This window comes from Mirounga angustirostris, unplaced genomic scaffold (genome assembly GCF_029215605.1).
Source record: "Mirounga angustirostris isolate CCGP_5_RB_7025 unplaced genomic scaffold, mMirAng1.0.hap1 SCAF_6, whole genome shotgun sequence".
Classification (NCBI taxonomy): Eukaryota; Metazoa; Chordata; class Mammalia; order Carnivora; family Phocidae; genus Mirounga; species Mirounga angustirostris.
This window is the reverse complement of record NW_026991714.1, coordinates 67535171-67562229: the sequence shown is the minus strand read 5'-3', so window position 1 is coordinate 67562229 and position 27059 is coordinate 67535171. Positions and strand designations below refer to the sequence as shown.

The 27059-nt window shown below is 40.0% G+C and overlaps 1 protein-coding gene across 1 annotated transcript in view; it reads left to right on the top strand.

Annotated features, from left to right (window-relative positions):
* DNAH14 (dynein axonemal heavy chain 14) overlaps positions 1–27059 on the top strand; it is a 341596-nt gene that overhangs the window by 53455 nt on the left and 261082 nt on the right. The window contains exon 13 of the mRNA XM_064595530.1: positions 16684–16934. Coding sequence (XP_064451600.1) covers positions 16684–16934 — 251 coding nt within the window. The remainder of the gene's footprint in view (positions 1–16683; positions 16935–27059) is intronic.

The window sequence follows — 27059 nt, the reverse complement described above, 5'->3', positions numbered from 1 at the left end:
ATTCTAGTGTTTCCCATTCAGCATCACCAGGATCTGGTCATAAATATTTGTTAAGAGATTTCTATTTAAATAAATTTCAGATAAGAATCCATTAGACCCACATGCCAACCAACCCTGTTTTTGAAATCCACCAAAATTATTCACTCCACGGAAGTAAGCAGATTTAATAAAAATGGCAAGATCATAAAACTGAGAATGGGTGCAAACAAAAAGAGGATATGGGGAATGGAAGTATCAATAAAGTATTGCATTGCTTTTTCCTTCTTTAGGTGTTATCTCTCCAACAGAGACTTGTGCCCTATTTTGACATGGCTCTTTATTTTTTTAAATTCAAATTCAATTACCCAACATATAGTAGTTCATCATTAGTTTTTGGTGTAGTGTTCAGTGATTCATTAGTTGCATATAACACCCAGTGCTCATCACATCATGTGCTCTTCTTGATGCCCATCACCCAGCTCCCTTTCCACAACCCTCAGTTTGTTTCCCAGAGTCAAGAGTCTCTCATGGTTTGGCTCCCTCTCTGTTGACATGGCTTTTTAGCCAACGCATGGCTGAGTTGCTGGGTCCCATCCCGTGCAGCTACCCAAGGCAGGCAGCATTCCCCATTTCCAGACTAAGTGTAATTAGAAAGCACTTGACATTACCTCTACTATTTTGTTAGGGCATTTCATATTGAAATGCTAAGGACCATGATTATCAAGCTTTTGTGGGCAAGAGAATCACCTAGGAGGCTTGCTAAAACAAGGGGTCTCAGTTTCAGCCGCTATAGCTGGGGAGTTCACATTTCTAACAAGTCCCTAGGTGAAGCTTGATGCTGCTGGTCCTGGAACCACTGCTCTAGAATTCCTCCAGGAGAATTTTTTTTTTTTTTTAAGATTTTACAGAGAGAGACACAGCAAGAGAGGGAACACAAGCAGGGGGAGTGGGAGAGGGAGAAGCAGGCTTCCCACTGAGCAGGGAGCCTGACGTGGGGCTCGAACCCAGGACCCTGGGACCATGACCTGAGCCAAAGGCAGACGCTTAACGACTGAGCCACCCAGGCGCCCCCTTCCAGGAGAATATTGACCGTTTATTTAAATGTTCAGACTCAAACTTGAAATGTGAATTGAATACACTCTAAGATTGTATTTATTTTTCACTGTAAATTTCCCTGAGCTCGGTAGAAGCATTGATTTCAAGAGAGCTTCAGAGCTCTCTGTTGGAAATAAAGTCACAATTTCAGAGGTAGATTTTAACAAATAATGAATCATGCTTTAAGTTTCAATGGCTGTACCCTTTAAGAATTTGAATTATTAAGCATCTGTCCTATCAATTTGACTTGCCAGGAAGTTTCACCACTCAGAATTTTTTGAAATGATGGACACTTCCATCATGTCACAGAATTACTACTACTTTTTTTGCAGTGAGAATATTTAAAGCAAAGGAAACCATCAACAAAATGAAAAGGCAACCTATTGAATGGGAGAAAATATTTGCAAATGATGTATCTGAAAAGGGGTTAATATCCAAAATATATAAAGAACTTGTACAACTCAACACCAAAGCCCCCAAATAATCCAATTAAAAAATGGACAGGGGACCTGAATAGGCATTTTTCCCAAAGAAGACATAGAGATGGCCCATAGACCTATGAATGCTCAAATCACTCATCCTCAGTGAAATGCAAATCAAAGCCACAATGAAGTATCACCTCACACCTGTCAGAATGGCTAATATCAAAAAGACAAGAAATAACAGTGTTGGCAAGGATATGGAGAAAAAGGGAACCTCTGTTGGTGGGAATATAAATTGTGGTGCAATCACTATGGAAAACAGTAGGGAGGTAAATTAAGAATAAAAATAACATATGATTCAGTAATTCCACTACTGGGTTATTTACCCAAAGAAAATAAAAACACTAATTTGAAAAGATATATGCACACCTGTGTTTACTGCAGCATTATTTATAACTGTGAATATATGGAAGCAACCTAAATGTTGGATGATAGATGAATGAATAAAGGGGTGGTACATATATGTAATGAAATATTACTCAGCCATAGAAAAGAATGGCATCTTACCATTTGCAACAACATGGATTAGACCCAGAGGGTATTAATGCTAAGTGAAATAAGAGACAAATACTGTATGGTTTCATTTATATGTTCAGTCTGAAAAAAGATGAACAAACACAACAGATTCATAAATAGAACAATCTAGTGGTTGCCAGAGGGTAGGGGCTTTGGGAATAGGCAAAATAGGTGAAGGGGATTAAAAGGTACAAACTTGGAGATGAAAAGTATAGCATAGGGAATATATGTTGTAATAATGTTGTATGGTGACAGATGGTAAGAACATTTATTGTGGTGAGCATAGTATATTGTATAGAATTGTCAAATCCTATGTGGTATACCAGAGACTAATATAACATTGTACGTCAGCTGTACCTTGATTTTTAAAAATTGCAGCTTTCAGTGTGTGGATCTTTGACCTTCTTGGTTACCGATATTCCTACATATTTTATTGTTTTGAGGCTATTAAGAATGGGATTGTTTTCTTTATTTCTTTTTCAGATTTTTTGTTGTTACAGAAATGCAACTGATTTCTGTATTTTGATTATTAGTTTTAGGATATTTTTGACGAATCCTTTAGAATTTTCTGTGTATAAGATTATATCATCTGAAAAGAAAGACAATTTTACTTCTTTTTTTCTGATTCGGATAACTTTTGTTTCTTTTTCTTGCCTGATTACTCTTGCTGGACTTCCAGTACTATGTTTAATAGGAGTGGAGAGAGTAGGCACTCTTGTCTTGTTTCTGATCTTAGAGGAAAAGCTTCCAACTTTTCACCATTGAGTATGATGATGTTAGCTGTGAACTTGTCATATATGGTCCTTATTATGTTGAGGTATGTTCCTTCTCTACCCAATTTGTTGAACATTTTTATCATCAGAGAATGTTGTATATTTTGTCACATGCTTTTTCTGCATCTGTTGAGGTGATCACGTGATTTTTATCCTTCAGTTAATGGGATATATCTTATTTTCTGATTTGTGTATATTGAACTATCCTTGCATCCCAGAGATATATCCTGCCTGATTATATTTTATAATCCTTTTAATGTGCTGTTGAATTTGGTTTGCTAGTATTTTGTGGAGAACTCTTGCATCTATATTCACCAGGGATATTGGTCTGTAGTTTTCTTGTAGTGTTCTTATCTAGCTTTGGTATCAGACTAATGCTGTAAAATGAGTTTGGGGGGTGTGCCCTCTTCAGGGTTTTTGTAAGAGTTTAAACAAGATTGGCATTAATTCTTCATTAATGTTTGGTAGAATTCACCAAGGAAACTGAATAGTCATGGATTCTTCTTTGTTGGGAAGTTTTTGATTACTGATTTAGTGTCCTTGATTGTTATTTGTGCTTCCTGATTCAGACTTGGTAGGTTCTATGTTTCTGGTAAATTATCTATTTCTTCTAGGTTAACCAATTTGTTGGTATATAACTGTTCATAGTCATCTCTTTTGATCAGAGAATTCAATCCATTTTTATTTAGAGTAATTATTGATAGGTAAGGACTTACTAATGCCTTCTTATTGTTCTCTGGTTGTTTTGTAGTTCCCTCTTCCTTTTTTCTTCTCTTGATGCTTTCCATTGTGAATTGATGATTTTCCATAGTGCTGTGCTTCAATTCTCTTTATATTTTGTGAATCTCTTACAGCTTTTAGCTGTGTGGTTACTATGAGGCTAGCTATCACAATCTATTTTACACTGATAATTTTTATCACAACAAAACTCTACCATTTTATTCTCCCCCCTTTTATGTTTTTAATGACATAATTTACCTCTCTCTATATTGTATTTCCATTAACATTAATGTTAGTGGAGCTGTAGTTCTTTTTAATACTCTCGTTCTTTAACCTTTACATAGAGGTCAGTGGTTAATAGCCCACCATATTACATTTTTAGAGTATTCCAAGTTTGACTATATTTTTTCCTTTATCACTGTGTTGTATATTTTCATGTTACTACCTAGCACCTTTTCATTTCAGCTTGAACACTACCTTCCGTCATTTCTTGTAGGGCAAGTCTAGTGGTAAGAAATTCCTTCAGCTCTTGTTTGTCTGGGAAAGCCTTTATTGCTCCTTCATTTCTGAAGGGCAGTTTTGCCACATAAGGTATGCTTCATTGGCAATATTTTCCCCAGCTCTTTGAGTATATCTTCCTACTCTCTCCAGGGCCATAAAGTTTCTACTTAGAAATCTGCTGATGGCCTTATGGCAATTCCCTTGTAAGTTACAAGCTTTTTTCCCCACCCACTCTCTTGCTGCTAAGATTCTGTCCTTGTCTTTGATTTTTGACAGTTTTATTATGTGTCCTGGAGAGGATCTCTTTGATTTTTGTTTACTGGCTTGTGAGTTTCATGAACTTGGATACACAAGTCTCTCTTCAGATTTGGGAAGTTCTCATTTTCTTTACAAAATTTCTTTTCTGTCCTTCTCCCCCCCCCCCCTTTCCTTCTTGGACCTTCAATAATTTGAAAATTGGTTCTTTTCTTGGTATCCTATAGATTATTTGGCTTTCTTCACTCTTTTTCACTCATTTTTCTTTTATCTCTGGTTGGATAATATCAATTGATCTGTCTTGCAGTTCACTTATTTTTTTTTTATGCTTTGTGAAGTCTGTTGTTGAAGCTCTCTGTTGAATTCTTCATTCAGTTACTATATTATTATCAGTTACTATACTATATGTTTAGCTCCAAATACCTGCTTGTTTCTTTTTTACATTTTCTGTCTCTTTTTGAGCATCTCATTTTGTTTGTATTGTTTTCCTGATATCATTAAATTGTTTACCTGTGTTCTTTTCTTATAGATCTCTGAGCATCTTTTTTTTAAAGGTTTTGGTTAAATTCCAGTTAGTTAACATATAGTGTAATACTGGTTTCAGGAGTAGAATTTAGTGATTCATCACTTACCTATAACACCCAGTGCTCATCACAAGTGCCCTCCTTAACACCCACCACCCATCCCCCCACCCATTTCCCTCCATCAACCCTCAGTTTTTTCTCTATAGTTATGAGTCTCTTTATGGTTTGCCTCCCTCTTTTTTTTTTTTTTCCCTTCCCCTATGTTCATCTGTTATTTCTTAAATTCCACATATGACTGAAATCACAGTATTTCTCTGACTGACTTATTTTGCTTAGCATAATACACTCTAGCTCCATCCATATCGTTGCAAATGGCAAGATTTCATTCTTTTTGATGGCTGAGTAATAGTCCATTGTGTATATATACACCACATCTTCTTTATCCATTCATCTGTCAATCGACATCTGAGCTCTTTCCATAATTTGGCTGTTGTTGATAATGCTGCTATAAACATTGGGGTGCAGGTGCCCCTTCAAATCAGTACTTTTGCATCCTTTGAGTAAATACCTAGTAGTGAAATTACTGGGTCATAGGGTAGTTCTGTTTTAACTTTTTGAGGAACCTCCATACTGTTTTCCAGAGTGGCTGCACCAGTTTGCATTCCCACCCACAGTGTCAGAGGCTTCCCCTTTCTCTGCATCTTTGCCAACATCTCTTGTTTCTCGTATTTTTTATTTTAGCCATTCTGACAGGTCTGAGGTGCCATCTCATTGTGATTTTGATTTGTATTTCCCTGATGATGAGTGATGTTGAGCATCTTTTCATGTGTCTGTTGGCCATCTGGATGTCTTCTTTGGAAAAATGTCTATGCGTGTCTTCTGCCCATTTCTTTTTTTTTTTTTTTTAATTTTTTTTATTCTTATGTTAATCCCCTTACATTACAACATTAGTTTTAGATGAAGTGTTCCATGATTCATTGTTTGTGCACAACACCCAGTGCTCCATGCAGAATGTGCCCTCCTAAATACCCACCACCAGGCTAACCCATCCTCCCACACCCCTCCCCTCTAGAACCCTGTTTGTTTTTCAGAGTCCATCGTCTCTCATGGTTCGTCTACCCCTCCGATTTCCCCCGCTTCATTCTTCCCCTCCCGCTACCTTCTTCTTCTTCTTCTTCTTTTTTTCTTAACATATATTGCATTATTTGTTTCAGAGGTACAGATCTGAGATTCAACAGTCTTGCACAATTCACAGCGCTTACCAGAGCACATACACTCCCCAGTGTCTATCACCCAGTCACCCCATCCCTCCCACCCCACCCCCCACTCCAACAACACTCAGTTTGTTTCCTGTGATTAAGAATTCCTCATATCAGTGAGATCATATGATACATGTCTTTCTCTGTTTGACTTATTTCACTCAACATAATACCCTCCAGTTCCATCCACGTCATTGCAAATGGCAAGATCTCATTCCTTTTGATGGCTGCATAATATTCCATTGTATATATATACCACATCTTCTTTATCCATTCATCTGTCGATGGACATCTTGGCTCTTTCCACAGTTTGGCTATTGTGGACATTGCTGCTATAAACATCGGGGTGCACGTACCCCTTCGGATCCCTACTTTTGTATCTTTGGGGTAAATACCCAGTAGTGCAATTGCTGGATCATATGGTAGCTCTATTTTCAACTTTTTGAGGAACCTCCATACAGTTTTCCAGAGTGGCTGCACCAGTTTGCATTCCCACCAACAGTGTAGGAGGGTTCCCCTTTCTCCGCATCCCCGCCAACATCTGTCGTTTCCTGACTTGTTAATTTTAGCCATTCTGACTGGTGTGAGGTGGTATCTCATTGAGGTTTTGATTTGGATTTCCCTGATGCCGAGCGATATTGAGCACTTTTTCATGTGTCTGTTGGCCATTTGGATGTCTTCTTTGGAAAAATGTCTGTTCATGTCTTCTGCCCATTTCTTGATTGGATTCTTTGTTCTTTGGGTGTTGAGTTTGATGAGTTCTTTATAGATTTTGGATACTAGCCCTTTATCTGATATGTCATTTGCAAATATCTTCTCCCATTCTGTCGGTTGTCTTTTGGTTTTGTTAACTGTTTCCTTTGCTTTGCAAAAGCTTTTTATCTTGATGAAGTCCCAATAGTTCATTTTTGCCCTTGCTTCCCTTGCCTTTGGCGATGTTTCTAGGAAGAAGTTGCTTCGGCTAAGGTCAAAGAGGTTGCTGCCTGTGTTCTCCTTTAGGATTTTGATGGACTCCTGTCTCACATTGAGGTCTTTCAGCCATTTGGAGTCTATTTTTGTGTGTGGTGTAAGGAAGTGGTCCAGTTTCATTCTTCTGCATGTGTCTATCCAATTTTCCCAACACCATTTGTTGAAGAGACTGTCTTTGTTCCATTGGACATTCTTTCCTGCTTTGTCGAAGATTAGTTGACCATAGAGTTGAGGGTCCATTTCTGGGCTCTCTATTCTGTTCCATTGATCTATGTGTCTGTTTTTGTGCCAGTACCATGCTGTCTTGATGATGATAGCTTTGTAATAGAGCTTGAAGTCCGGAATTGTGATGCCACCGGCTTTGCTTTTCTTTTTCAATATTCCTCTGGCTATGCGGGGTCTTTTCTGGTTCCATACAAATTTTAGGATTATTTGTTCCATTTCTTTGAAAAAAGTGGATGGTATTTTGATGGGGATTGCATTGAATGTGTAGATTGCTCTAGGTAGCATTGACATCTTCACAATATTTGTTCTTCCAATCCATGAGCATGGAACGTTTTTCCATTTCTTTGTGTCTTCCTCAATTTCTTTCATGAGTATTTTATAGTTTTCTGAGTACAGATCCTTTGTCTCTTTGGTTAGATTTATTCCTAGGTATCTTATGGTTTTGGGTGCAATTGTAAATGGGATCGACTCCTTAATTTCTCTTTCTTCTGTCTTGTTGTTGGTGTATAGGAATGCCACTGACTTCTGTGCATTGATTTTATATCCTGCCACTTTACTGAATTCCTGTATGAGTTCTAGCAGTTTTGGGGTGGAGTCTTTTGGGTTTTCCACATAAAGTATCATATCATCTGCAAAGAGTGAGAGTTTCACTTCTTCTTTGCCAATTTGGATGCCTTTGATTTCTTTTTGTTGTCTGATTGCTGTGGCTAGGACTTCCAATACTATGTTGAATAGCAGTGGTGATAGTGGACATCCCTGCCGCGTTCCTGACCTTAGGGGGAAAGCTCTCAGTTTTTCCCCATTGAGAATAATATTTGCTGTAGGTTTTTCATAGATGGCTTTTATGATATTGAGGTATGTACCCTCTATCCCTATACTCTGAAGAGTTTTGATCAAGAAAGGATGCTGTACTTTGTCAAAAGCTTTTTCTGCATCTATTGAGAGGATCATATGATTCTTGTTCTTTCCTTTGTTAATGTACTGTATCACATTGATTGATTTGTGGATGTTGAACCAACCTTGCAGCCCAGGGATAAATCCCACTTGGTCATGGTGAATAATCCTTTTAATGTACTGTTGGATCCTATTGGCTAGTATTTTGGTGAGAATTTTTGCATCCATGTTCATCAGGGATATTGGTCTGTAATTCTCCTTTTTGATGGGGTCTTTGTCTGGTTTGGGGATCACGGTAATGGTGGCCTCATAAAATGAGTTTGGAAGTTTTCCTTCCGTTTCTATTTTTTGGAACAGTTTCAGAAGAATAGGTATTAATTCTTCTTGAAATGTTTGGTAGAATTCCCCTGGGAAGCCATCTGGCCCTGGGCTTTTGTTTTTTGGGAGATTTTTGATGACTGCTTCAATTTCCTTAGTGGTTATAGGTCTGTTCAGGTTTTCTATTTCATCCTGGTTCAGTTTTGGTAGTTGATACATCTCTAGGAATGCATCCATCTCTTCCAGGTTATCTAATTTGCTGGCATAGAGTTGCTCATAATATGTTCTTATAATTGTTTGTATTTCTTTGGTGTTGGTTGTGATCTCTCCTCTTTCATTCATGATTTTGTTGATTTGGGTCATTTCTCTTCTCTTTTTGATAAGTCTGGCCAGGGGTTTATCAATCTTGTTAATTCTTTCAAAGAACCAGCTCCTAGTTTTGTTGATCTGTTCTACTGTTCTTTTAGTTTCTATTTCATTGATTTCTGCTCTGATCTTTATGATTTCTCTTCTCCTGCTGGGTTTAGGCTTTATTTGCTGTTCTTTCTCCAGCTCCTTTAGGTGTAGGGTTAGGTTGTGTACTTGAGACCTTTCTTGTTTCTTGAGAAAGGCTTGTATTGCTATATACTTTCCTCTTAGGACTGCCTTTGCTGCATCCCAAAGATTTTGAACAGTTGTGTTTTCATTTTCATTGGTTTCCATGTATTTTTTTAATTCTTCTTTAATTTCCTGGTTGACCCATTCATTCTTCAGTAGGATGCTCTTTAGCCTCCATGTATTTGAGTTCTTTCCAACGTTCCTCTTGGGATTGAGTTCTAGTTTCAAAGCATTGTGGTCTGAAAATAGGCAGGGAATGATCCCAATCTTTTGGTACCGGTTGAGACCTGATTTATGACCTAGGATGTGATCGATTCTGGAGAATGTTCCATGGGCACTAGAGAAGAATGTGTATTCCGTTGCTTTGGGGTGGAATGTTCTGAATATGTCTGTGAAGTCCATTTGGTCCAGTGTGTCATTTAAAGTCTTTATTTCCTTGTTGATCTTTTGCTTAGATTATCTGTCCATTTCAGTGAGGGGGATGTTAAAGTCCCCCACTATTATTGTATTGTTGTTGATGTGTTTCTTTGCTTTTGTTATTAATTGCCTTATATAATTGGCTGCTCCCATGTTAGGGGCATAGATATTTACAATTGTTAGATCTTCTTGTTGGATAGATCCTTTAAGTATGATATAGTGTCCTTCTTCATCTCTTATTACAGTCTTTGGTTTAAAATGTAATTTGTCTGATATAAGGATTGCCACCCCAGCTTTCTTTTGGTGTCCATTAGCATGGTAAATGGTTTTCCACCCCCTCACTTTCAATCTGGGGGTGTCTTTGGGTCTAAAATGAGTCTCTTGCAGACAGCATATCGATGGATCTTGTTTTTTAATCCAGTCTGTTAGCCTGTGTCTTTTGATTGGGGCATTTAGCCCATTTACATTCAAGGTAACTATTGAAAGATAGGAATTTAGTGCCATTGTATTGCCTGTAAGGTGACTGTTACCGTATATTGTCTGTGTTCCTTTCTGGTCTATGTTGCTTTTAGGGTCTCTCTTTGCTTAGAGGACCCCTTTCAAGATTTCCTGTAGGGCTGGTTTTGTGTTTGCAAATTCCTTTAGTTTTTGTTTGTCCTGGAAGCTTTTTATCTCTCCTTCAATTTTCAATGACAGCCTAGCTGGATAGAGTATTCTTGGCTGCATATTTTTCTCATTTAGTGCTCTGAATATATCCTGCCAGTCCTTTCTGGCCTGCCAGGTCTCTGTGGATAGGTCTGTTGCCAATCTAATGTTTCTACCATTGTAGGTTACATATCTCTTCTCCCGAGCTGCTTTCAGGATTTTCTCTTTGTCTATGAGACTCGTAAGTTTTACTATTAGATGTCGGGGAGTTGACCTATTTTTATTGATTTTGAGAGGGGTTCTCTGTGCTTCCTGGATTTTCATGCCTGTTTCTTTCCCCAAATTAGGGAAGTTCTCTGCTATAATTTGCTCCATTATACCTTCTGCCCCTCTCTCTCTTTCTTCTTCTTCTGGGATCCCAATTATTCTAATGTTGTTTCGTCTTATGGTATCGCTTATCTCTCGAATTCTGCCCTCATGATCCAGTAGTTGTTTATCTCTCTTTTTCTCAGCTTCTTTATTTTCCAGCATTTCATCTTCTATATTACTGATTCTCTCTTCTGCCTCATTTATTCTAGCAGTTAGCGCCCCCATTTTTGATTGCACCTCATTAATAGCCTTTTTGATTTCTACTTGGTTGGATTTTAGCTCTTTTACTTCTCCAGAAAGAGTTTCTCTAATAACTTCCATATTTTTTTCAAGCCCAGCTAGTATCTTTAAAGTGATGATTCTGAACTCTAGATCTGACATCGTACTAATGTCCGTATTGAGTAGGTCCCTGGCAGTCGGTACTGCCTCTTGTTCTTTTTGTTGAGGTGATTTTTTCCGTCTCGTCATTTTGTGCAGAGGAGAATAGATTAATGAGAGAACAAAATGCTAGCAGAGTAACCACGTCCCCAGAAAATATACTCTAAACAAATCAGAAAAGACCTGAAGCAGTGGGATAAGAAGGGGAAAGAGAGAAAAAAGAAAAAGAAAAAAAAAGAAAAAGATAAAGATAAAAACAAAAACAAACAAAACAAAACAACAACAACAAAAGAAAAACCAGAATGTCATCAAATATGATCTATATGGTATATAGATCAGTGCCACACACTAGATTTGGGGTGTGTTTTGGTCTTTTAGAAGAAAGTGTCTCCCAAAATTTTAAAGAAAGAAAAACTTATATATGTACAAAAATAAGGGTTGATATGATGAAGAGATGGAAAATGACTGTAAAAATGGAAATTATAAAAAATTTTATAAAAGGAATTGATAAGAAGTTGTTTGAAAAAAGAAAGAGGATTTAAAAAAAGAAAAAAAAAGGGAGAGGATGTGATCAGGCAGGGGAATAGAAAACACCATATACTAGAGATTTAGGGTATATTTTAATCTGTTAGAAGAAACTATCTCAAAATTTTAAAGAGAGAACAACTTATATATATAAGCCAAACATATGGGTAACTACTATGAAGGGATAGAATATGACTCTAAAAATGAAAAATAAAAATGTTTTTTTTTAAAAAAAGGGATTGATAAGATGTTGTTTGAAAAAGGGAAAAAGAAAAATTCAAAAAGAAATAAAAAGACAAAAAGGCAGTTAAAAAAAAATTAACTTTAAAAGACTAAGGAATCATGGTAAAAAAGCCGTGAATTCTATGTGCAGTAGTCCCTTAGCGCTGGAGTTCTGCCGTTCTCATTGATCGGTAAACTTGGTCTTGGGTGGCTGTTCTCGCTGATCTTCTGGGGAGGGGCCTGTTGCCGTGGCTTCCAAATTTCTCTGCCGGAGGCGGAATTGCCCCACCCTTGCCCCCTCCCGGCTAAGTAATCTGCTCGGGTTTGCTCTCCGGGGCTTTTGTTCCCTGCGAGCTTTCCATACAGCTTTGGAGGCGGAGAGTGAAAATGGCGGCCTCCCAATCTCCGCCCCGGAGGAACCGAGAACTCGGGCCCGCTCCGCAGTGAGCCCCCAGAGAAAAGCCGTCAGTCACTCCCGTCTCCCCGGTCTCCGGCCGCACTCCGTGCTCACCCGGCCCGTGACCGCGCGTTTCTATCTCTGGCACCCGACCCCGGGTGGAGTCTCCAAACCCAGCAGATCCCTGCAGTGCACTCCCACGCGGCTCCTCCTGGGGAAGCAAGGTGAGTCTCCCCGGATCTGCCGCTTGTTGGGTCCCCGCTGGAGGAGCAGGGGCCGGACTGGGCCGCGGATCACGGTTTATGGCAACGCTGAGCTGAGAGCCCGCACCTGGGCTCCGCCTCTGCAGCCGGCTTCCCCGCTCCGATACCTGGGAGCTCTGCCGCCCTCAGGCACCCCCGGTCTTTCTGTGACCCCGAGGGTCCTGAGACCACACTGTCCCGGAGGGTTCCACCCCCCGCTTAGCCACCAGAGTGACGTCCCTCGGCGGAGCAGACTTTTAAAAGTTCCGATTTTGTGCTCCGCGGCTCTATCACTTGCCAGAAGCGGCGGCCGGAGGCCCCTCCCCCGCCGTCTATCCTCCCAAATATCGCCTCAGATTCACTTCTCCGCACGTCCTACCTTCCAGAAAGTGGTCGCTTTTCTGATGAGAGAGTTGTTGCTCTTCTTTTCTTCGATCTCCTGTTGGGTTTGTAGGTGTTCAGAATGGTTTGATCTCTATCCAGCTGAATTCCTGAGAGGAGACGAAATCCAGGTCTCCTACTCCTCCGCCATCTTGCTCCGCCCCCCCTTCTGCCCATTTCTTAACTGGATTTTTACTTTTTGGGTGTTGAGTTTAATAAGTTCTTTACAGATTTTGGATACTAACCCTTCATCAGATATGTCATTTGCAAATATCTTCTCCCATTCTGTAGGTTACCTTTTAGTTTTGTTGATTGTTTCCTTTGCTGTGCAGAAGCTTTTTATCTTGACAAAGTCCCACTAGTTCATTTTTGCTTTTGTTTCCCTTGCTTTTGGAGACGTGTCTAGCAAGAAGTTGCTGTGGTCAAGGCTGAGGAGGTTGCTGCCTGTGTTTTTCTCTAGGATTTTGATTCCTGTCTCACATTTAGGTCTTTGATCCGTTTTGAATTTACTTATGTGTATGGTGTAAGAAAGTGGTCCAGTTTCATTGTTTTGCATGTCTTGTTTTCCCAACACCATTTGTTGAAGAGACTGTCTTTTCTTCTATCGGATGTTCTTTCCTGCTTTGTCAAAGATTAATTGACCATAGAGTTGAGGGTCCATTTCTGGGTTCTCTATTCTGTTGCATTGATCTGTGTCTGTTTTTGTCTCTGAGCATCTTTAGAACAATTAATTTGAATTCTTTGTTGGAAATTCCTGGATATCCATTTCTTTGGGGTCAGTGACTGAGTTTTGCTTTGGTAGAATCATGTTTCCCTGATTTTCATGATCCCAGTAGCCTTGCAAAGGTGTCTGTGCATTTGAAGAAGGAGTCACGTCTTCCAGACACTATGACCTGACTTTGATAAGGGAAGAATTTCGCCTGCAGGTGGGGCATGCTGGAGCATCTTGGGTCTTGGCGCTAGCGGTGCAGGGTGCCAAATGTGGGGCTGTGTAACTGCACCAGGTCCTGGGGCATTATGATGTCTCTTTGCTCAGGCCTCTGGGGACCAGAGCTTTGACAGCTGTGTGGTTCTTCGCAAATATTCTGGAGGTCTGCAGTGGCTGTAAGGATTTTCAGTAGTGGCTCCAGGTCCAGGGGCTCGGGACCAAGGCAGACAGTGGTGGTGGCCGGAACTGGTGGGGTGTACACACTTGGCTGTTCGGGTCATCTGCAGGTTTCTCTATAGTGGCAGGGGCTGGTTGGAGACACACCCATTGGTGAGGGTCAGGGTAAGCAGCAAGGGCCAGGCCAACTGTGGGTGCACGGGTGTCAGCATGTTCTCCTGTGGCTGCTGGGTCACACCACAGGGGCATGGCATTCAAGGCCAGTGACAGGTGTCAGGCCAGCAGCATGCAAATGCACCTGAAGAAATAGCCCGAGCATGTGCATGGTGGGGCTCAGTGATGGGGCTCTAGGCTAGTGTCTTGTACTCATGCACCCACAGAAACCTGGGCTGGCTGACAGTGTGGGGTCGGGGAGGGGAGGGGATGGAAAGGGACTTAGGCAGCGGGCATCAGTGAATACAAATACCTGCCTGTCAAAAGCTAGTGAAATTGGCTGGGGGTCTGTGGCAGCTGTGCTGGCTACTGATTCCTTCTTCAGTGGCAAAAGTTGCTGTGTTTGTGTGTTGAGCAGGTCACTGTGAACAGGGATCACTCCCGCTGCATGGCTGCTATTAGCAGTCCATGTTTTTCTTCCTTGTTCAATCCATCTCAGCTTTGCTGGTCTGGGCAGGGTGAAATCGAAGTGGGACCTTTGTTCAGTGCCCCAAAGCCTGGGGAAGCTGGTTGCTCACTCTGCTCTTCCTTTCCTGATGAGAGAGGGGACTCTTTCTAGCTGGGAAGTTTCCTCTTGGCACTGAGCAGTTCCAGCTAGGGATGGGAGGAAGTGGGCAAATTGAAGCTGTCTTCCTTCTCTTTTTGCATGGTTATTCTCAGGATTTTTGTTTCACAGTGTTGTTGAAGTTTCCTCAGTGGACTCCAGAGTTCTCCCAGAGCTGTTTTTGTTCAGGGACACCTGTCTTACTTGTAGATCTTTGCTGGGGGCAGAGGCAGGGCTTCCCTACAGTGCCATTTGGGTGAATTTTTAAAACTGAAATGTGTGACTCCTCAGTGGCCAGACCTTAGGCAGCACACTAGAATCAGCTGGTGGGGTGGGATGGGGGGCTCTTAGTAAATATTGATCTCTGGGACCACTCTAGACTAATTAAATCAGAGTTTCTGAGGATGGAGCCTCTGCCAGCAGTGAAAAAGCTCCTCAGGTGAATCTAAAGTGCAGCTACTTTAAAAGGTGTTCTGGGCAATGTTGGGGACTGCCCAGACACAGCACAGGCGTAGAACTGATGAAATGAAAACCGAAACCCACCATCAGGATGTGAACCTAGAGTCAGACTTGAGATATGCCTGACCCAAAATATAGCCTGTGATGCTAGAGACTATCTACCTATCTGCCTATCGGTGTCAGAATCTCCATTAACCTCAGAATGTTCAATAAAAAGGCCAGCATTACCAGGCTTACTACTGTATACTTTTATATTGATACAGTTATTAAGCTATTTAAAATTCCTTTAGTACCAATGCTAAAAATCTTTATTTTGAATAGTTAATAGACTCTCCCTCACCATTTTACCAGTTAAAATGCATTTTGCAGATAAAGTTTTCAAATCATGTGGCCACTCCTGGAAAAACATGACCTTTTCAATAAAAACATAACCTATTAATAAAGTCAGTATTTCATTTGTCAGACCCAGCATAGCTGTGCCCATAACTGGTATATGAGTTATCTTGGGTTTTTTTTAGCCCAATTTCTGCAAGCATCTGTTGTATTAGTAAAGAACTACATCACCATGGTAAACCATTCCTCCAGAGAGTCAACCAGTACTGGAAAAAACTTGCCAAATTGATAATCAACTGACCTAATTCAGTTTAAAAAGAAAGAAAAATACAAATGAAAAAAAAAGAAACCTGAAGAGAGGCAACATAAATGCAATTGTGTTTTTAAAAATTAGAATCGGGGCACCTGGGTGGCTCAGATGGTTAAGCGTCTGCCTTCAGCTCAGGTCATGATCCTGGGGTCCTGGGATCGAGTCCTGCGTTGGGCTCTCTGCTCAGCAGGGAGTCAGCTTCTCCCTCTGCCTCTGCCTGCCGCTTCCCCTGCTTGTACTCGTGCTCTCTCTCTAATAAAAAATTAAAAATCTTTAAAAAAATAAAAAAAAATTAGAATACAATTTGGAAAGGACTATCAAGCATTTAAGTATCAATGGAGCAAAAAATAAAAAGAACAACCAATAGGTGAACAAATACTGGAAATATTTTTAGAATTTTAAAGGTCCATCAATAATTTAAAAAAATGTTTATGTGTCTAAAAAGAAACATTTGACCAACTTTGAGATTATTTTAGAGGACACAATTTAGAAGTTTTGGTGGTACTAGTAGTACTGATTTTATTCCCCAGTAACATACTAAGTCAATTGTCTTAAGAGCTACATTGTTTAAAGGATAAAACTCTGACATCAGATTTGATGAACTTAAATTTTTTCTTAATTCTGTATTATGTATCATATAAGTGTTAAAAACAAACAAAGTAATTGCTATAGCCTAGCATAAGGGAGGCTGCATTGGACTGGATTTTAGGATACCTATTATTTACACTTGACTCTCCCCCCATTGGTAGCTCTACTCCCAGTGGTATACTTGAGGAGGGTCCCTCTGTGTAGGAATGCTTAGATAACCATTAGTATGTACTTCCTGTTTGAGTTCCATAAACTCATCTGCTTATAAGTGAGACCCCAAACTTCATAGGCTTCTTTTTTGTCTGCTGTTTAAATACAGTGCATAAAGTTTTCCAGGCATGAAGTTTTCATGAAAATTGTCATAATAATGTTTAGTTGCAGTGTTGTAATCATGCTATATTAACATAGGAAATTATCACTTGTTTCTCAATTGTTTATTGAACTGTAGGTGGCAGAAAAGAAAGAAATTAAAGAATATTTTGAGTCAAACGTCTCTGAAGATGACACAGTACATTTCAAGCTGCCTAAATATCGATGTTTATTAGAAACAGTTTTGAGGTTTCTGCTACTGGTTGACTACATATTTCAGGAACTCATCCGTCAACTAATGAATACTGCAATCACACTACTTTTGGAATTATTTAATAATTCTGCTAGAATGCCATTTTCAATGGAAAAAAGGAATGAAGATCTCATTAAGTAAATCACAATTTTTTGACTTATAAAAGGAATTTATGATCATAATGTAATATATTGTCACTTATGGAGGAAATATCCAATAATTTAAGCTAGAATTTGAAAATTCTCCTCATAGCAAATTATATGTACTCAGTTTTTGCAATTATCTGAGCTTCTTATCTGGTAATACTTTCATTAATAGTATGCATAAAATATAAGAAAATTTCCTTCCCTCCCCCTAAAAATATTCTGCATAGGCTAGGTTGCTATGTGAAGTATATGATACCCAGTGAAATTTGAAATTCAGATAATGAATAATATCTCAGGGTAAGTATGTCCCAGATATTACCTATACTAAAAATTATTGGAATTCAGTTTTAATTTGGTGTTCTGTATTAATTTGCTAAATCTGGCAATCCTATGTATAGGTATGCTGTATCTTCAAAGTTCAGAACTAGTTTTTTTTTAATTTAATTTAATTTTATTATGTTAAGTACATCATTAGTTTTTGATGTAGTGTTCCATGATTCATGGTTTTCGTATAACACCCAGTGCTCCATGCAATACATGTCCTCCTTAATAACCCATCTCCCCGCCCCTCTCCCCTCTAAAACCCTCAGTTTGTTTCTCTGAGTCCAGAGTCCTTCATGGTTCATCTCCCCTTCCAATTCCCCCCGCTTCATTTTTCCCTTTCTTCTCCTAATGTCCTCCATACTATTCCTTATGTTCCACAAATAAGTGAAACCATATGATAATTGACTTTCTCTGCTTGACTTATTTCACTTAGCATAATCCCCTCCAGTCCCATCACATGTTTTTTATTTTTTTTTAAGATTTTATTTATTTATTTGACAGAGAGAGAGATAACGAGAGCAGGAACAGAAGCAGAGGAGTGGGAGAGGGAGAAGCAGGCTTCCCGCTGAGCAGGGAGCCCGATGCGGGGCTCGATCCCAGGACCCTGGGATCATGACCTGAACTGAAGGCAGACGCTTAACGACTGAGCCACCCAGGCACCCCCAGTCCCATCCATGTTGATGTAAAAGTTGGGTATTTATCCTTTCTGATAGCTGGGTAATATTCAGAACTAGTTCTTAAAAAATCATTTGTAAGAATGATTCTGGAAGTATCCAGCCACAAGGTTCAATTGGAATTTGAGGCAATTCCAAGTATCTATTGAAAACCAAATATTTTCACCTTTTAAAAAAAAAATTATTGGGACACCTGGGTGGCTCAGTCGTTAAGTGTCTGCCTTCGGCTCAGGTCATGATCCCAGGGTCCTGGGATCAAGCCCTGCTCTCACTGTGTCTGTCGCTGTCAAATAAATCTTAAAAAAAAATTATTTGAGAGAGAGAGAGAGAATGTGTGCACACTCACAGAGAGGGAGAAGCAGACTCCGACCCAGCAGAGAGCCTGATGTGGGGCTCCATCCCAGGACCCTGAGATCATGACCCAAACTGAAGTCAGACACTTAACCACCTGAGCCACCCAGGTGCCCCCTATTTTCACCTTCTATTTAAATACTACTGTTAATACTTTTTTCTTTTTTACCACAACTGGATCTATTGCTGTAATTTGTAAACCATGGAATATGAATTGACATTGTAGAATACTTTATGTTCAAACTGTCAAAATGTAGGAATATCATTTTAAGTCAAATCAGAGTTTCAGTATCATAACTAGAGAGTGAAAAATAAATTCATAAAATTTTGAAGAATCTTAAAGATAATATACTGTTTCTCTAATTTGTTATTGAATCCAACAGAGCTTAAATCACTTTTCTAAGGCCTCATAAGTACTTTGAGTCAGTGCTAGGACTTTAACCTATATAAGAGCACAACTATTTAGTAATAGCACATTATAATTTTATTTCTCCTAAAACTACAGGTGTGTGTTTGTGTGTTTAGAAGTTTTTAATTTTGAACATAATTTTTTAAAAGATATTATTATAGTTAATTCATCATATAATAGAAAATTTGGAAAACAGAAATTACCCTAACTCATCACTTAAATACAATGTCTTATTATTTTGGTATAATTTCTTCTAGACTTTTCCTATGTATTTTTCTGTTGTAATCCTAGTGTACTATTTCATAGTTCATTTAAAAAATATAACATGTCTCATATATATATATATTAACGTTATAGGAGGAATACGTGTATAGTGGTTCAAGTACATGTGTTTTTGGAGTCATACTGTCTGGGTTTTAATCTCTGGTTCATCTCTGACATGTTGTGTGACTTAGGTTAGCTAGTAATAGTAAACTAGGAGACATAAATTCTTTAGACTTCAGTTTCCTCATCTGAGACTAGAGATAACAATAATAACTATGTCATAATGTTGTTTGAGAATAAACAGAGTAAATGCCTGCTAAGTAGGAGCTATCATTATTTAATCTGTTTCTATTGACCTTCTTAACAGTATTGGTTTGTATTTCCATAATGACTAATGATGTTGTACATCCTTTCATATGATTATTGGCTATTTGTATATCTTCTCTGAAGAAATGTCTTTTCATGTCCTTTGTCCATTTTTAAATTGTGTTGTCTTTTTATTGTTAAGTTCTCAAGAGTTTTTTTTTTTTTTTAAAGATTTTATTTATTTATTTGACAGAGAGAGCGAGAGAGCACAAGCAGGGGGAGCAGGAGAAGGAGAGGGAGAAGCAGGCTCCCTGCTGAGCAGGGAGCCCGATGTGGGGCTCGATCCCAGGACCCTGGGATCATGACCTGAGCTGAAGGCAGACGCTTAACCATCTGAGCCACCCAGGAGTCCCTAGTTCTCAAGAGTTTTTAAAATATGTTTTGGGTACAAGACCCCTATTATTACCAAATAATAGGTTATTCGCAAACATTTTCTCCCATTCTCTGGGTCATCTTTTCACTTTCTTGATAGTATCCTTTGGAGCAAAAGTATTTAGTTTTGAAAAAGGCCAATTTATTTTTCCTCTGATTGTACTTTAAGTATTGCCTAATGCAAGGTCATAAAGATTGATACCTATGTTCTAAGATTTTCAGTTTTAGCTCCTACATTTAGATCTTTGATCCATTTTGTTTTAATTTTTGTATACAGTATGAGATAAGGGTATAAATTCATTTTTTTTCCTATATGGATGTCCAGTTGTCCCAGCACTACTTGTTAATAAGACTGTTCTTTCTCCATTTAATTGTCTTGGCACTCTTTTTGACAGTGAGTTGACCATAGATGTATGGGTTTATTTTTGGACTCTAAATTTCATTCAGTTGATCTATATGTCTATCCTTATGCTAGTACCACACTGTCTTGATTACTGTAGCTTTGTAGTAAGTTTTGAAATTGGAAAGTGTGAATCTTCCAACATTGTTCCTTTTCAACACGGTTTTGGCTCTTCTGGCTCCCTTGGTTTATATATGAATTATAGAATAAGATTGCCAATTTCTGCAAAAAAAAAAAAAAGAAAAAACAGCTGGAACTTATATAGGGATTGCAATGAATCTGTGGATAAATATGGGGAGCATTTCCATTTTTATAGTATAAAGTTTTCCAATCCATGAATGTGAGATTGTCTTGCCATTTATACAGGTAGTCTAATTTCTTTCGGTGGTCTTTTGTTTTTCAGTGTGTATGTTATGCTTCTTTTATTTATTCTTTTTTTTATTGTTTTTATTTATTTTTTATTTTATTATGTTAATCACCATACATTACATCATTACTTTTTGATGTAGTGTTCCATGATACATTGTTTGCGTATAACACCCAGTACTCCATTCAATACGTGCCCTCTTTAATACCCATCACCAGGCTAACCCCACTCCCCTCTAGAACTCTCAGTTTGTTTCTCAGAGTCCATAGTCTCTCATGGTTCGTCTCCCCTTCCAATTTCGCCCCCTTCATTTTTCCCTTCCTACTATCTTCTTCTTTTTTTTTTTTTTTAACATATAATGTATTATTTGTTTCAGAGGTAGAGGTCTGTGATTCAACAGTTTTAACGCAATTCACAGTGCTCACCATAGCACATACCCTCCCCAATGTCCATCACCCAGCCACCCCATGCCTCCCACTGCCCACCACTCCAGCAAACCTTGGTTTGTTTCCTGAGATTAAGAATTCCTCATATCAGGAGGGGGGGAAAGATGGCGGAGGAGTAGGGGACCCTATTTCAACTGGTCCCTGGAATTGAGCTGGATATCTACCAAACCACTCTGAGCACCCACAAAACCAGCCTGAGATGTAAGAAGATCTGGATCTCTACAAACAGAATATTGCAGGCGGTTGGTTTGGAGGTATGAAGCAGGGAGCCGTGATTCCACGGGCAGACATCGGAGAATAAATGTCAGTGGGAGGGTGCCTGGCCGTGGGGATCCTACACCGCTGGTGAGCGACAGCCTTGCGCGCTGCGGACGGGGTGCAGACTCGCAGACTGGTAGCAGTGGGGAAAGGACTTTAGGGCAGCACCCGGGGTGGAAACCTGGAGCGGCGGCGTCGCGCCTGCGAACTGCAGCCCCCAGGACGGAAACCCAGAGTGGCAGGGTTGCGCGCGTGTGAACTGGGAGCGGCTGGCGGTTTTAGAAGCACAAAGGGCAGAGACGTGCTCTGACCTGGAGGCAGGACTGGGAGCGCTGTGGAGGGGCGCACAACCCAGGACTCTGCAGTTTATAGCAGCACGGACAGAAACGGAGACGGTGTGGCCTGGAGAGCTCACTGAAGAACAGACTGCGATCTCTCTGCTCTGAGGCAGAGGATTGGAAACGGTCTCTTCTGCTCTGACTCGTGGAAGAGACGCCGCCAGGGAAAGCCGCCAGAGAACAAAAGCCCCAAAAACTGATTCCCACTGAGCCCATCCCCTGCCACGGGGGCGCAGGGCAACTCCGCCTAAACAGGGTTGCCTGAGTAACAGCGTGGCAGGCCCCTCCCACAGAAGACAGGCTGGGAAAACAAGAGACCAGCAACCCTAAGGCCCCAAGAAAACAGGTGCATCTTGCTTGGGTTCTGGTCAATAATTTGGACTCTATACATTCCCTCAAACACCCATCAACAGGATGACTAGGAGGAGGAGTTCCCAAAACAAAAGACTCAGAGATTATGACTTATGCTGCAGATTTACAAATGGATGCAGATATAACCAAAATGTCGGAGATGGAATTCAGGCTAGCAATTGTGAAGACAATGGCTAGAATGGAGAAATCAATTAATGGCAACATAGAGTCTCTAAGGGCAGAAATAAAAGGTGAATTGGCAGAACTTAAAAATGCTATCAATGAGATCCAATCCAATCTAGATAATCTAACAGCTAGGGTAACTGAGGCAGAAGAGAGAATAAGCGACCTGGAGGACGATATAATAGGTAAAAAGGGAAAAGAGGAGGCCAGGGAAAAACAACTCAGAATCCATGAAAATAGAATCAGAGAAATAAGTGACACCATGAAGCGTTCCAATGTCAGAATAATTGGAATCCCAGAGGGAGTGGAGAGAGAGGACTAGAAGATGTATTTGAGCAAATCGTAGCTGAGAACTTCCCTAATCTGGGTAATGAAACAAACATTCGAGTCCTAGAGGCAGAGAGGACCCCTCCCAAGATCAAGGAAAACAGGCCAACACCCCAGCATGTAATAGTAAAACTTGCAAATCTTAGAACCAAGGAAACCATCTTAAGGGCAGTTAGGGGGAAGAGATTCCTTATGTACAGAGGGAGGAACATCAGAATAACGTCAGACCTATCCACAGAGACCTGGAAAGCCAGAAAGGCCTGGCAAGACATATTCAGGGTACTAAATGAGAAGAACATGCAGCCAAGAATACTTTATCCGGCAAGGCTTTCATTTAGAATGGATGGAGAGATGCAGAGCTTCCAAGACCAGCAGAAACTGAAAGAATATGTGACCACTAAGCCGTCCCTGCAAGAAATATTAAGGGAGGTTCTATAAAAGGAGAAAGACCCCAAGAGTGATACACAACAGAAATTTACAGGGACAATCTATAAAAACAACATCTTCACAGGCAACATGATGACAATTAATTCATATCTTTCAATAATCACTCTCAATGTGAATGGCCTAAATGCTCCCATAAAACGGCACAGGGTTGCAGATTGGATAAAAAGACAGGACCCATCCATATGCTGTCTACAAGAGACTCATTTTGAACCTAAAGATACATCCAGACTGAAAGCGAAGGGATGGAGATCCATCTTCCATGCCAGCGGACCTCAAAAGAAAGCTGGGGTAGTAATTCTTATATCAGAAAGATAAGATTTTAAACTAAAGTCTGTAATAAGAGACACAGAAGGACACTATATCATTCTTAAAGGATCTATCCAACAAGAAGATCTGACAATTGTAAATATCTATGCCCCCAACATGGGAGCAACCATCTATATAAGCCAACTGTTAACCAAAATAGTCATATTGATAACAATACGTTAATTGTAGGAGACCTCAATACTCCACTCTCAGCAATGGACAGATCATCTAAGCAGAAAATCAACAAGGAAACAAGAGCTTTGAATGATACATTGGACCAGATGGACCTCATAGATATTTACAGAACATTCCACCTTAAAACAACAGAATACTCATTCTTCTCAAGTGCACATGGAACTTTCTCCAGAATAGACCATATACTGGGTCACATATCAGGTCTCAACTGATACCAAAAGATTGAGATTATTTCCTGCATATTCTCAGACCATAATGCTCTAAAACTGGAACTCAATCACAAGAAAAAAATTGGCAGGAATTCAAACACTTGGAAGCCAAAGACCACTCTGCTCAAGAATGTTTGGGTCAACCAGGAAATCAAAGAAGAACTTAAACAATTCATGGAAATCAATGAGAACGGAAACACATCGGTCCAAAACCTATGAGATACTGCAAAGGCGGTCCTAAGGGGGAAATACATAGCCATCCAAGCCTCACTCAAAAAAATAGAAAAATCCCGAATTCACCAGTTAACTCTACACCTTAAAGAACTAGAGAAAAAGCAACAAACGACGCCTAAGCCATGCATTAGAAGAGAAATAATTAAAATTAGAGCAGAAATCAATGAATTAGAAACCAGAAACACAGTAGATCAGATCAACGAAACTAGAAGCTGGTTCTTTGAAAGAATTAATAAGATCGATAAACCACTGGCCAGACTTATCCAAAAGAAAAGAGAAAGGACCCAAATTAATAAAATTATGAATGAAAGGGGAGAGATCACGACTAACACCAAGGAAATAGAAACAATTATTAAAAATTATTATCAACAACTGTATGCCAATAAACAGCAATCTGGATGAAATGGAGGTCTTCCTGGAAACCTATAAGCTGCCAGGACTGAAACAGGAAGAAATTGACAACCTGAATAGGCCAATAACCAGTAATGAGATTGAAGCAGTGATCAAAAACCTCCCAAAAAACAAGAGTCCAGGGCCTGATGGATTCCCTGGGGAATACTACCAAACATTCAAAGAAGAAATAATACGTATTCTACTGAAGCTGTTTAAAAAAATAGAAACAGAAGGAAAACTTCCAGACTCATTCTATGAGGCCAGCATTACCTTAATCCCAAACCAGGCAAAAACTCCATCAAAAAGGAGAATTTCAGACCGATATCCTTGATGAATATGGATTCCAAAATCCTCAACAAAATCCTAGCTAATAGGATCCAACAATACATTAAAAGGATCATCCACCACGACCAAGTGGGATTTATTCCCGGGATGCAAGGGTGGTTCAACATTCGCAAATCAATCAGTGTGATAGAACACGTTAATAAGAGGAGGGAGAAGAACCATATGGTCCTCTCAATTGATGCAGAAAAAGCATTTGACAAAATACAACATCCTTTCCTGATTAAAACTCTCCAGAGTATAGGGATAGAGGGAACATTCCTCAAGTTCATAAAATCCATCTATGAAAAACCCACAGCAAATATCATCCTCATTGGGGAAAAGCTGAGAGCCTTTCCCTTAAGATCAGGAACATGTCAAGGATGCCCACTCTTGCCACTATTATTCAACATAGTACTAGGAGTCCTAGCAACAGCAATCAGACAACAAAAAGAAATAAAAGCTATTCAAATTGGCAAAGAAGTCAAACTCTCTCTTGTCGCAGACAACATGATACTTTATGTGGAAAACCCAAAAGACTCCACCCCCAAATTACTAGAACTCATCCAGCAATTCAGTAATGTGGCAGGATACAAAATCAATGCACAGAAATCAGCTGCTTTCTTATACACTAACAACGCAACTGTAGAAAGAGAAATTAGAGAAACGATTCCATTTACAATAGCACCAAAAAATATAAGATACCTCGGAATAAACCTAACCAAAGAGGTAAAGGATCTATACTCTAGGAACTACAAAACACTCATGAAAGAAATTGAAGAAGACACAAAAAGATGGAAAAATATTCCATGCTCATGGATCAGAAGAATAAACATTGTTAAAATGTCTATGCTACCCAGAGCAATCTATACCTTCAGTGCCATCCCGATCAAAATTCCAATGACATTTTTCAAAGTGCTGGAACAAACAATCCTAAAATTTGTATGGAATCAGAAAAGACCCCAAATTGCCAAGGAAATGTTGAAAAAGAAAAACAAAGCTGGGGGCATCACGTTGCTCAATTTCAAGCTATATTACAAAGCTGTGATCACCAAGACAGCATGGTACTGGCACAAAAACAGACACATAGATCAATGGAACAGAATAGAGAACCCCAGATATGGACCCTCAACTCTATGGTCAAATAATCTTTGACAAAGCAGGAAAAAACATGCAATGGAAAAAAGACAGTCTCTTCAATAAATGGTGCTGGGAAAATTGGACAGCCACATGCAGAAGAATGAAACTCCACCATTCTCTAACACCATTCACAAAGATAAACTCAAAGTGGATGAAAGACCTCAATGTGAGACAGAAATCCATCAAAATCCCAGAAGAGAACATAGGCAGTAACCTCTTTGACATTGGCCACAGCAACTTCTTTCAAGATATATCTCCAATGGCGACCTCCCCATCTCCACCCCGGAGGAGCCGAGATCTCGGGGCCCTACTTCTCAGTGTGCCCCCAGAGAAAAGCAGTCAATCACTCCCGTCTCCCTGGTCTCTGGCCGCACTCCACACTCACCTGGCCTGTGACCGAGCGTTTCTGTCTCTGGCACCCGACCCCGTGTGGAGTCTCCAAACCCAGCACATCCCTGAGGTATGCTCCCATGCCGCTCCTCCCGGGGGAGGAATGGGAGTCTCCCCGGATCTGCTACTTGTTGGGTCCCTGCTGGAGGAGCAGGGGCCCGACTGTGCCACAGATCACGGTTTATGGCAACCCTGAGCTGAGACCCTGCGCCTCGGCTCCGTCTCTGCAGCTGGCTTCCCTGCTCTGATACCTGGGAGCTCTGCCGCACTCAGGCACCCCCGGTCTTTCTCTGACCCCCAGGGTCCTGAGACCACACTGTCCCGTGAGGGTTCCACCCCCCACTTAGCCACTGGAGCGACGTCCCTCAGAAGAGCCGACTTCTAAAAGTTCCGCTTTTGTGCTCTGTGGCTCTGTCACTTGCCGGTAGCGGCTGATGGAGGCTCCCTTTCCCCGCAGTCTATCTTCCCGTATATCGCCTCGGATTCACTTCTCCGCACATCCTACCTTCCAGAAAGTGGTCGCTTTTCTTTTCAGAGAGTTGTTGCTACTCTTTTCTTCGATCTCCTGTTGAGTTTGTAGGTGTTCAGAATGGTTTGATCCCTATCTAGCTGAATTCCTGGGACCAGACGAAATTTAGGTCTCCTACTCCTCTGCCATCTTGCTTGCAGGTGGTCTCTTTTATTTACTCTTAAGTATTTTATTCTTTTTGATGCCATTGTAACTGGAATTATTTTTTTAAATTTTGTTTTGGATTATTAATTGCTAATGTATTGAAATATAGCTGATTTTTGTATATTTATCTGGTATCCAGCAATCTTAACTTGTTTATTAGTTCTATGTTTGTTTATTTTTTTTTTCTCCTTAGGATATGCAGGATCATAACACCTGCAAATAGAGATAGTTTTACTTCTTTTTTTGTCCAGTCTTACATCTTTTATTACTTTTTATTGCCTAATTGCCCTAGCTAGAATCTTCAGTACAATGTTACTAGAAGTGGGAAGAACCCATTCCTGTTTTATTCCTCATCTCAGAGGGGAAACTTTGGTCTTT